This window comes from Eriocheir sinensis, chromosome 21, assembly GCF_024679095.1.
Source record: "Eriocheir sinensis breed Jianghai 21 chromosome 21, ASM2467909v1, whole genome shotgun sequence".
In the NCBI taxonomy this organism is placed as follows: Eukaryota; Metazoa; Arthropoda; class Malacostraca; order Decapoda; family Varunidae; genus Eriocheir; species Eriocheir sinensis.
Window position 1 is genome coordinate 13397733 of NC_066529.1, and position 12558 is coordinate 13410290.

The 12558-nt window shown below is 44.1% G+C and overlaps 1 protein-coding gene and 1 long non-coding RNA gene across 3 annotated transcripts in view; one reads left to right on the plus strand and one right to left on the minus strand.

The window, feature by feature from the left end:
- Positions 1–244: 244 nt before the first annotated feature.
- The window catches only part of LOC127001714 (N-acetylneuraminate lyase-like), a 51049-nt gene continuing 38735 nt past the window's right edge, over positions 245–12558 (minus strand). For both annotated transcript variants that reach the window (XM_050866811.1, XM_050866813.1), the window contains exon 9: positions 245–973. In XM_050866811.1, the coding sequence (XP_050722768.1) occupies positions 816–973 (158 nt within the window). In that variant the 3' untranslated portion in view covers positions 245–815. The remainder of the gene's footprint in view (positions 974–12558) is intronic.
- LOC127001715 (uncharacterized) lies at positions 3502–5576 on the plus strand. Its single transcript, XR_007755410.1, has 2 exons — positions 3502–4406; positions 4715–5576. It is a non-coding gene; the product is annotated as an uncharacterized LOC127001715 (long non-coding RNA).

Here is a 12558-nt window from a genome sequence, read left to right on the forward strand (position 1 = left end):
TCCCCCAACTCTCTCTCTCTCTCTCTCTCACACTGTAAATTTGATTATAATTTCGAGTTAAACACTACCTTCTGTTATGAAAAGAGAATAAAACACACACACACACACACACACACACACACACACACACACACTCAAAACAAAGCTTCACACATCCAATTAATAGGATTTCAATTATTCGTCCAAACAGGTCAAAGGGCGGACAAATAAGCGGCAACTCAAAAGAAAAACAGAAAAATACATATAAAAGGGCTTCAAAAATGTATTATTTCCGTAATTAAAGCGATGGAGTAAACAAACATTAATCAAGCGGATGCCACTCGCAGGGTTAAAGGATCTTCTCTTCCTCGTCCTCCTCCTCTTCTTCTTCCTCTTCCTCCCTTTCCCCCTCGTCTAGCATCACTACCACCGCTATCACCATCATATTTATAATTTCCTGTTTATCCTTTTCTCGTGATTTCTATCCTCTGCTACTTCCTAACACCTACCCCCAATCCATTTCCTCTTACTCTTTCTCTTCCTTACTCCTCTTCCTTTTCTTCTTTCTCCTGAGCACCACTATCACAACCTCTCGATGGCATCCCCCGTCTACACTGCTCCCCCTTCTACTCTAACTTTCATTTTATTTCTATCTCTTCCTCGTCGTATCTCTAATTTGTGTCCTCTTTTCCTCCTTCTCCCCCACTTACGCCAGATTTCACTTACACATCTTTACCTTTCAATCTCCTTTTCTATTCCTTCCTGTTCCCCTTCTTCTATCCCTTTCTCTTAAGCCTCTTCCTCCTCCTCCTCCTCCTCCTGTTTAATTCGGCCTTTCAGTACACCTTGAGACCATGCTTCTCAAGGTCTCTCTTCAGCGTGGCCCTCATCTCCTCCGTCAGGGGCTTCACGGGCAGGCGCGTGGGCCCAAACTGCAGCCCGGTCAGGATGCTGCTCGCAGCCTTCATGTAAGCCGCGCTGAACGCTCCGCCATCTGGGGAAGAGATGAGCGTGAAGGGCTGTGATGCTGTGAGGTGGAAGAGAGGCGGTAGGAGGTGGAAGGCTGTGTTGAATGGGGATATACATAGAGATAGTTGGATAGATAGATAGATAGGTAGGTAGACAGATAGATAGACAGGGAGAGTGTATGTATATAATGATGGGAAGGAAGGGGATGGAGTTGTGGGAGTGGGGTTAGGGGCGGGCATGGGACGATGTGATGTAATTAAGTTAATATGATAGCTGGCACCGTTTACTGGACAGCTATCAAGGGTATAAAAAACCTAAAGATATCCGATTAACCTTGGATAATCTAGTGTTTCTCTTATCAGTTTCCCTTTTAATGAATCTACTCTCAACTTACTCAATTGAATATACTCTGATGTAACCTAATCTGCAGACAATCCGGCCCTCCTCCAGCCCGCCATATGGTGCTGAGAGGAGATAACTGAATGGTGCGAGAAAGGACCCGGATTATCGGTCACCTTGAAAGTTAGTTTTTTGGCCGATGTAGCGTGCGACACGTTTTTTGGAATACGATATTGTTTTGTGTCTTTTATATTTATGTTTTGTCCTTGAGCTGCCTTCTGTGATGTAAAAAGAAAAAGGATGAAACGTATGATGATGGTAAGAGGATGACAAACATACATATAAGTCTTCTGTATGGAGGAGATGCAACGATAATATATATAAAATCAACTATTCTCTTAAGTAAATTATGCTTGTGATTTGTACACGAAGCAAGCCCATTAAGAGACAAATATGCAGAGTCCAATTAACTAGGCAAATAAACAAGCAAATCATTAACAAAACATTCTGCACCATACGGCCGACAACACTTCCGTCACACACGTTAATTGTTCGTACACACCAAAACATAAAAGAAAATAAACGACTGGTACATAACGCCATAAATAAAGGGTAAGGGGGAGGGGGTGGGGTGAAAATGAAGGATAAGGGGGAGGGGTGAAACTTATGACGACCGATACAACGAAACACAAAAGTAGGAAGATGAATGTTGGCGCGTTCGATAGAGAAAATGAAGATAATATGGGCCTAATTATGGGTAATGAAATGGCTGTGTAGAGAGTTACGACCCAGAACGAAACAAAGCTGAAGAAAATAAAGAATGACGAGGGGTCAGAAGGGACAAATGCAAGAAAATGAAACAAGGAAGACACGCACGGCAGAAGAAAAGAGTATTCAAAAGGCAACAAAAAACGTATTGAGGGTTATGGCGAAGTCGAAACCGGGAGAAAATAAAAGAATAGGGAGAGGGTAGGAAGGACAACTGTGCCAAGTGAAGAAAAAAAATAGATGCAATAATGGAGACACGTTTAAATAGAAAGACGGAAGAACAAGTAGAGCTGAATTAGGACGGAGAAGGAAATGAAGGAAGAATAAATGATGAATAACGAGGAGTTGGGAAGGTCACCAGTTCCAAATTAACTATATGGAAAAATATCAATAAGGAAAAGTAAGATGGACAGATGAAATAAACGAGTACATCACACAAGAACAAAACATTGTCTCAGATGAGATTGTTTCGCTTGTTGACATTTATAAGTTTGAAGCAATGATGAAAAATGAATCGAGGAAAAGAAAATGAAAGCCGGAAGAAAACATTTACAGCCGAGCCATATTATTCGTGTGTAAAAAAACAAGAGAATAGGAAAGATAACTATGCAAAATCGAAAAATTGGAAGTATGTAATGTGAAAATATAGTGTTGAGTTATGACGAATAGCTAAATGGAGGAAGAATAATAACAGAAAAATAATGGGATGGTGAGTACCCTGGCGAGCTAAATAACGTCAATGAAAAACGTTGCAATAATGGAGAACATTAGTAGCCGCTAGATGGGAAAAAATACCTAGTAAATAATCTGATAATGACAAAATGGAGCATAATAGCGACAGCCTGACACCATTTAAATAACCCTGCCTAGAAACAGGGCCACAGCAAAATAAAATGAGGCAGATTATGGAGATTGACGCTTCAAAGAGGACACAACAAAAATAAGTAACAAAGTAATAACACTGAATTAACATGATCGAGTATAATGATGACAATTTGACATGATATGCTTAAAACGGAAAAAAAAAATACTGAAATTATGAGATTACAATGAAATGAAGACTTGAAATGGATGAAAGAATAAAATATACAAGACAAATGAATATAACGTAAGAAAATACAGAATACTTAAAAGCACACTGACGGCCCATATTGCGTAGCCTTGCTCAACACTACGAAGAAAATAATGAAAGGAAAAAAAAATAGTTGTGGTAGAAATAAATAATAACAAGTTTAGCGGCGAGAAAAAAGAATGATAATAACGATATTGACATAATAACATAATCGAGAAAATTAACGAATAACTGACATGACAAGCAAAAAAATAAAAGTCCCAATGAAGATTATACCAACAGAAAAAAAAAACAGAAATTATTAGGAAAACAGGAGCGAAAGGTAAGATATAAAACAAACAATAAGACTACAGACAACAGCAACAACAACAGCAACAACAACAACAACAACAGCAACAACAACAACAGGAGCAGAAGGTAAGGTAACAAGGGGAAACACGATGATCCAGTTGAGTTTCGAGAGAGAGAGAGAGAGCGGGAGCGAGAAAAAAAGTGAAATGAGTCTCTCGCTACCAAACCTAATTAATGAAGTGGACTTGATATACGGATGCCAAATGAGCTCCGGATAATTAATACGGGGCCCAAATTGACAGTTTTTCCGAATGTGAGTTTCCTACACTTTTGTTTTGTTGGAAAGTACCGGCTAATGAGATTCTTGCCTTAATAAACAGCTTGATAATTAGGACAACGGAATGAGACAAATTGAGATATAGATATAGATAGACACTGATGGATAGATGAAAGAGATTAAGAAAGAAAAAGATGGATAGACAGAGAAGATAGATAAGAGATACAACAGACCGAAAGATAAATTGAAGATATAGATATAGATAGACAGATAAACTGAGATATGGATATAGATAGACAGACACTGATGGATAGATGAAAGAGATAAAGGAAGAAAAAGATGGATAGACAGAGAAGATAGATAAGAGATTAAACAGACCGAGAGAAAGATAAATATAGATAGACACAGACAGATAGATGAAAGAGATAATAATGAGCGAGAGTAAGTTTAAAGTGAATGGAAACAGATAAACACATAAGAGATTAGATAATGAAAGATCGAGAGGGAAAGAGAGAGGAGGCAAATGACATACGTTTAGAATGGTGATATTAATATGAAAATAAACTATAGATTCACATTATAGTTTGCGGGGAAATACTTTTAACCAATTTAAGGATCCATTAATCTCCTTACTTTCCGGGAGAGGATAATAACCAGGAAGCTGAGGGGGGAAGAGGAGAGAAGGAGAGGAATGGAGAGGGGATGAAGGAGGTGAGAGGGAGAGGGGAGAGATAAGAGAAGGAGGGAGGAAAGGGAATGTGGTAATGAAAACAGAAGAGGGATGAGAGGAAGTGAGAGGAGAGGATGAGAGGAAGCTGTGATGGGAAAAGGAGAGAAGGAGAGGAATGGAGAGGGGATGAAGGAGGTGAGAGGGAGAGGGGAGAGATAAGAGAAGGAGGGAGGAAAGGGAATGTGGTAATGAAAATAGAAGAGGGATGAGAGGAAGTGAGAGGAGAGGATGAGAGGAAGCTGTGATGGGAAAAGGAGAGAAGGAGAGGAATGGAGAGGGGATGAAAGAGAGAGAGGGAGAGGGGAGAGATAAGAGAAGGAGGGAGGAAAGGGAATGTGGTAATGAAAATAGAAGAGGGATGAGAGGAAGTGAGAGGAGAGGATGAGAGGAAGCTGTGATGGGAAAAGGAGAGAAGGAGAGGAATGGAGAGGGGATGAAGGAGAGAGAGGGAGAGGGGAGAGATAAGAGGAGGAGGGAAGAAAGGGAATATGGTAAAGAAAAAAGGAGAGGGATGACAGGAAATGAGAGGAGAGGAGGAGAGGAGGAAAGAGAGGGAGATGGGATGAAGGAGTCAAGGAAAGGAGAGAGAGAGGGGATATTTAAGAGGTGGGAGGAGAGGGAATAGAGTAGTGAAGATAAGGAGAGATGTGGGTGAGACAAAGGAGGAAGTGGGAGGAGAGGAGATAGGGTAATGAAGAAAAAAAGATACAGAGGAGAGAGAAGAATTATTAACCCGGTAGCTGCGTGGATCATGTTTCTTAAAGGCCCCTCTAAGCGAATTAATGAGAAAAAATCATCGCTCTCGCACACCACTTCATAATATATATCAACGCATTTGTGATCAGTCTATGCATCATCTATTTTTGGGGTTTATATCATGGCAAAAATGTGGCCCGTCGCTGGTACACGGTAAAGCCACAAATTTGGCCCGTCGCTGCTACCAGGTTAAGAAGATAGAGGAAGTTAGTTTAAAGAAAGAGAAAGAGGAGGAAAAAGAGAATGTAAAGAATATACGACCATAGAACAAAAACAATAACGAGTAAAAAGAAAATTGCAATAAACCCAAAACCAGCCAATACACACACACACACACACACACACACACACACACACACACACACACACACACACACACACACACACACAGAAAACCTCACCTTTACCGTTCAAACTTTTAGGTTAGTTATCCTTCAAAGTCCGAACCGAAATATTGAATCAAGGACTTGGTCGAGTGAGGGGCGACTGTTTTTTTTTTTAATTTATTTGTATATGGAATGATAAGTCTTTTTGTTACGGGTACAAAGTGGAGGAGAAGGAGAAAAAGAGGAAGGGGAAAAGGGAAAGAAGGAGGAGGAGGAGGAAATGGAGGTGGACACATGGACGAAGAAACATGGACGAGCAGTCAGCAGAAAGCCTATTGGCTCATTGCGAGGCTGCCTGCTTTGAAAGATTTAATCAATCCGTCAGCCACAGGAGTGGCTTGCGGGAAGGATTAAAGCACTACTGCACGTACTTATGGATACGTTTAGTTCACTCCCGACGGAGCAAAGTGACGGTCAATGTGATTTTTAAAGGAGTTGATTGTTTCCGCACTAACCACTCCTGCAGGAATGCTATTCCAGTGGCGGACGACTCTGTTCGAAAAATAACTCCAGCCAATATCCGTAAAGCATCGCTTGGCTTGAATTGTTTTACCGTTGTTTCTTGTTCGCTGGTTAGATTGTAGCGTGAAGAGTTTGGAGTGATCAACATTGCTGAACTTGTTCAGGTACTTGAAGACTTGTATCATGTCTCCCCGCAGTCGTCTCTTTTCCAACGTGAAAAGGTTGAGTCGCTTGAGTTGTTCTTCGTAAGGTTGTGTTCTCAATGATGGTATCATTTTCGTAGCGCGTCGCCGCGCTCTCTCGAGTAATTTAATGTCTTTCTTGTAGTTAGGAGACCAGAACTGCACGGCGTAATCCAGGTGGGGCCTTACCAGAGATTTGTACAAGGTTAACACAACCCCCGGCGTCTTGTATTCGAAGTTCCTCGCTATGAAAGCGAGCATAGTATTGGCTAGTATTGCTTTTCTCCTCAGTGAATCCACCTAATTTCCGAGACTTTTGCTGCTAGTACAGTTTAGTGTATTGCAGTATAAGAGGAATAGTTCAGATCCACGAGGAGAGAAGTTGTTAAGCAGATGTTAGTGTCGTTATTAAAAGTAAAAATATAATGAGAATACCAATAAGATTAAGACTTTACTGAATGATCCGATATTAAGTAAGAAACACAGTTAAGTATGTAATCTCCGCGAAAACCCTGAAACACTCTTAGCTTGTCGCCAAAACACTGTGTGGGCACTGAAGTAGCTGCTACACGCGACACTGGCGTTAACACATTAGCAACCCTTGGCCGGGGAAGCCCCTGCCGCCGAAGCCGCTCTACGGGGTCGCCGCCGCTTGCGGGCCCTCAGGAGCTGCCGCTGCCGCTCGAGCGCTGCCAGGCGGTTCTTCATCTTGGCCTGGACGGCGCGCACCTCGGCGGGCGGCCCCGTGATGGTCACGCTGCAGGATTTCGTGTCGAAGGCGGGCGGCACGGAGACCCTCACGCCGGGGTGCTGCTGCTTCAGCTTCTGGAGCTCCTCGCCCCCGGGGCCCACCACGAGGCGCCGCCTGTTAGGCGCCACGTCCAGCACCGCCGTGGCCACGGTCTGCTGGCGGAGCCGTGCAGCCTCGCGAATCTGAGCCTCGATGACCTGGAGGCGCGCGGCGACTTCTCGCGACGCGGCGGCCGCCTGGCTCTTGGGGCCCCTGAATGTTACGTGGGCGTCGGCGTCCTTTGGCAGCGGCACCGCCACGTGCACGCCGGGGTAGTCCCGCCGCAGCTGCCGGACTGTGTCCCCGCGTGGGCCGATAACGTGCCTGCGTCTGGCAGGTGGCACCGGCAGCCGCACTGTCACCACGTCCTCCTGCCAGGACTGTCGCACGCTGTGGAGGGGCGGGCTGGGCGGGGCTGTCTTGGGCTGGGCCGGGGCAGGCTTCTTTTTCCTCCTGGTGACTTTCATCGTAACATTCTTCACCACAGAGTTGGCCTTTTCCATGACCTCATCCTTTGGCACCGCCTTTCCCTTGGCTTCATCCTTTGGCGCCTCCTTCTTCTTGACCTCAGTCTTGGCATCCGTCTTGAGTTCCTCTTTGACATGTGCGTCACCAGATGCCTTCAGCTCAAAAGCGGGGCCAAGGTTCTTGCGTTTCCTTTTCTTTTTCTTTTTCCTGGCTGCCTTTCCCTCGGAGGGTGCCGCCTCAACCGCCAGCGTGCTGGTCTGCGGCTCTTGGCCCGCGAGACCCTCGGGGTCCACGCTCACCCCTTTGTCCTGCACACAGTCGTCTGGAGCTGGCGACACTTCGGCCGCTTCCTCTGCTTCATCGGCGGCCTTGTTATCTGCATTATCATCTGTTTTTTCCACCTCTGTGCACACTTTGCCACCGCCTTCTTCCTTTACCTCCTCACACTCTACATTCTCTTCAGTGGTCAACACTTTCATATCCTCAGTATCTTTCACCACCTCAGATCCCACACAGTCCTCTACAGCGGATGATAAGACTGTAGGTGTAGTTGACTCAACGGTCACAGACTCATCGTCTGTTGGCGTGGCCCTGCTTTCCTCCTTCACCATCAACTCTGCTACAACTTCTGTCGCTGTTGTCCATGTTTCTTCCGTTTCATCCACATCGGCTGCCGGGGTTGCCCAATCTTCCACCAGTGCCTCGCAGGCATCGGGTTCAGGGGCATCCACAAAACAGTCGTCGCTTGGGCTTTCCTGTTGCCCACTAACTTTCTTCACCCAGCGACGGACAAGGCGACGCGCGGCCACTAGTCCCAGAGGCACCACCAGCGCCAGGATGATGCCCCAGCACAGGCGGGCCCCGAAAGCCTCGTGGTCGGTCTCGGCCTCGACCACCAGCTCCTCCAGGCAGTCAAGGACCCGTCCTGCCTGGCGGGGCTGCAGCAGCAGCCGCCACCAGCAGGCCGACGCCTCGCCCGGCAACAGCCCGCAGGCCTTCAGGGGATCCAGAGGGGGACTGGGGCGCAGGGGGCCAAGCCACCTTTGGCGGGCCAGCAGCTCCCGCGCCCGCCACACGTTGGTGGCGTGGAGGCCCTTGTCCTCCCACGCCTGCACTACCTCGCACACCCGCGAGGCGGTGGTTGCGGCCTTCCACGCCGCGCAGCCGAGCAGGGCAACAAGGCCCAGCCAGGCGCCCTTGAGAGTGGCCTTCAGGGTGACCTGTTTGATGGCCTTCACTGCGATGTAGAGTTCCATTTCGAAGTGAAGATGTGTATTTCAAAGATAATCTTTGAATTGTAAAATTACGGAAACACGCTGCAAGGAGTTTAATGGAGAAAGGGGATGGTAACTTTGAGGGGGTTGGGACACACACACACACACACACACACATGCACGCACATATGCACGCATACTCACTCCCGGAGGAGATTGAGGATGAGGAGGAAGAGGGAGAGGAGGAGGATTAGGAGGAAGAGGAGGGAGAGGAGAAGAAAGAGAAGGAGTAGAAAGAGGAGAAGGAGGAATAAGAGGAGAAAAAGAACAATAATAATAATAATAATAATAATAATAATAAGAAGAAGAAGAAGAATAACAATAACAAAAACAATAAGAAAAAGAAAAAGAAGAAGAAGAAAAATAATAATAAGAAGAAGAGGAAGAAAAACGACGAGAAAGAGGAAGAAGAGGAAGAGTAAAAGAAAGAAAGGAGAGGGAAAAAAAGAAAAAAAAGATGAAAAGGAGGAGCGTGTAACAAAGGCGAGGATAAAGTCATTCCTAATATCTAAAAAAAAAAAAAAAAAAAGAACTACACTGCAAAGATCAAGACTTTTTTCTTCTTATTTTTACATTATTATTACACCTGAAAAAATGAAAATTGATTAAATCTCTCTCTCTCTCTCTCATTTCTTTGTCGGTGAGAGGCGTCTTGAGCGGCCAGCGGGATAAAGTTAGCGTTATTGGGCTTCGATACTCTATTATTGGGGGTTGTGGTGATGGTGGTGGATGTATATGGTTGTTGTTGTTGTTGTTGTTGTTGTTGTTGTAATGGTTGTGGTGGTGGTGGTGGTGGTTGTGGTGTTAGTGTTGGTGGTGGCCTCTTTTTTGTTCCTGTTTTCGTTTTTCTTATGTTTTTGCTCTTGTTTTTGTTGTTGTAGTTGTTCGTGGTGGTGGTGATGGTGGTGATGGTCGTGGTGGTGTTGGTAATGGTGGTGTTGGTGGTGGTAATGGTGGTAGTGGTGCTGGTTGTGTTGGTGTTGTTGTTGATGTCGGTGTCGGTGTTGATGGTGGTGGTGGTGGTGATGGCGGTGGTAATGATGTTGTTGTTGTTGGTGGTAATGGTGGTAGTGGTGCTGGTTGTGTTGATGTTGTTATTGATGTTGGTGTTGTTGTTGTTGGTGGTGTTGGTGGTGGTGGTGTTGGTGGTGTTGGTGTTGGTGGTGGTGGTGGTCATGGTGGTAGTGGTGCTGGTTGTGTTGGTGTTGTTGTTGATGTTGGTGGAGGTGGTGGTGGCGGAGGAGGAGAAAATAAAGTGTTGGTGATGCAAGGAGATGAGCGTCGTCGAGCTTGAACGACTCTCCAATAATTGACGGAGACTTTGATTTGTCTTGTCTTGCATCCTATTATAGACCTCCTTCGCGAATGCAGTGTCCTAAGATTCCCTCCATGCATATTTTTACTCTATATTGTCACTTGCATTAATCAAATCTTACTTTACTACTTATTCCTGTTATTTCATTTTATCACCACTCTCAACTTTTGTTTTTGGTTTCGTTCCTTCATCATGGTCTCTTAATATTTGGGATCTTGAGATGAAATGCATAATAACTTGATCAATGCATATTTTACTCTAAAGTGTAAGTTTCGTTATTACATCTTACTCCATTATTTTTTTTTCCAGTTTTGATATTTCTTTTTCTTACCGCCTTCAACTTTTGTCTTTGTTTTTTATTCCTTCGTCACGGTCTAACTGTTACTGGTTGAGATTTTGAGATGGACTACTAAGTCACTACTTGATTAACATGCTCAACTCTCATTTTACGCTATTGTTTCTTTCATTATTATCTCTTTCCGTATTAATTTCTCAGTCCAACTTTTTCCTTTTCGTATCACCTCCAACTTTTGTCTGTTTTCATTCCCTCATCACGATCTTAATGTTATGGACTTTGAGACGGTGTATTTAATTAACATGCTTATTGGGTATAGAGATTCTTCAAACTCCTTGATAATATTGAGCCAAGGGAGACCATTATTCAAATTTTACCGATTAATCTTCCTTTACCATTTTCGTAAAATTATGAATTATTATCCATCGGTATATTAACCCAGGGCTTCAATATTTTCCCATCGCATGCTAAACATTTTCAAATCTTTTCCATCCCAATAAATCCTCAGAAAAAGTTGATTTCATATTTACGCTCGCTTTTATTAATCTTCATGAATCTATGTTATCATCAGCGTTCTCTTCATCCATTTATCGTGAATATGGAAAGGCTGCTCCTCTGACTTAAAATTTTCCTGCTCCTACTTGAGACGGACGCAATTCTGAGTTCTCCTTGGATACATGTAGAGAGGGTAACCATGATGATGATGATAATGATTTATATATTTGTGTCCATTTATATTCAGCAATTGATTTATTAGTTTATCATTTGATTCATATATTTTCATATTTTCCTCTTTTTCGCCCAATATCGCCAATTTGTTTTGGTTACTCTCACCTGGCAACAGCGAGGCCAATAAGGTGAGTATCCAGGCACCGAGGTGACCGGGAACACACACACACACACACACACACCTTACAAGGGTTACGAGTCAATATTCCCCGATAATCAATGGTCGTATATTCTTTACTACAGCCTGTAATACTTATCTCGGGTTTAGTGCCAATCTCTCTCTTATTAACACTTTCTTATCATAACATCGATTTCCCTTTTTTATAACTTTTTAACTTCAGACGCCAAGCTAATAATTTTCCTTCCTTTCTGCCTTCTCCTCCTCCGTTTCCTCTTCCTCCTCCTCCATTTCTTCCTCCTCGACCTCTTCCTTCTTCTCCCCTTCTATGGTTCCGTCAATCACTCGTGTATATTCCTGACTAGTGAGTACGAAAGACTTTACGATAAAATGCCGCATTACCACACCCGTTCCCAATGACTTCCCTTTCCACTCTTCCTTCTCCTCCTTTGCGAACCGATGCAGCACTTTAAATATTTTCTTTCGATTTGCTTCTTTCGCACTCCCCTTATCGTGTTTTCGTGACCATGAGCAAAATGATAAAACGATGAAATAGGATAACCGATGACACGTAAATATAAGGGAATAAAGAGGCGGCAGAGGAGAAAGAAGTAGGGATATAAAAGGATGGTTGAAAGAGAAAAACTATGACGGAATAATGACTGGTAATGGAAGGGCAAGATGAGGGGAAAATGATGTGGTGAAGATTGAAATAAAAGGAGTCATGGAAGGAATTTTAGTGCAATTAAATGAGAGAGAGAGAGAGAGAGAGAGAGAGAGAGAGAGAGAGAGAGAGAGAGAGAGAGAGAGAGAGAGAGAGAGAGAGAGAGAGAGAGAGAGAGAGAGAGAGAGAGAGAGAGAGAGAGAGAGAGAGAGAGAGAGAGAGAGAGAGAGAGAGAGAGAGAGAGAGAGAGAGAGAGAGAGAGAGAGAGAGAGAGAGAGAGAGAGAATGGTAAAATTATACAAAAGCAAAAGTGTGCCAAACTTGAGTGGACTTTAATTCCAGTCATATTCTGTAAAGCTCCCATTCTCTCTCTTTCTCTCTCTCTCTCTCGACATTTCATCACATGACATCTCCCCAGACGGTTTCCTTCTTGCTTCCACACTACCCATCCTCCTCCTCGTCCTCCTCCTCCTCAACCTCCTCCTCCTCCTCTTCCTCAACCTCCTCCTCCTCCTCCTACTCCTACTCCTACTCCTCGTATTCCTGATCCTTTTCCTAATCTTGATTCTCATGTTCCTCTTCCACTAGTAATATTTCTCCTCCTCCTCCTCTCTCTTCTTCACCCCTCATCCTCCTCCTCCTACCCCTCCTCCTTCTCTCCCCTTCCTCCCAGCATCCCAAGTAACAAATCCTG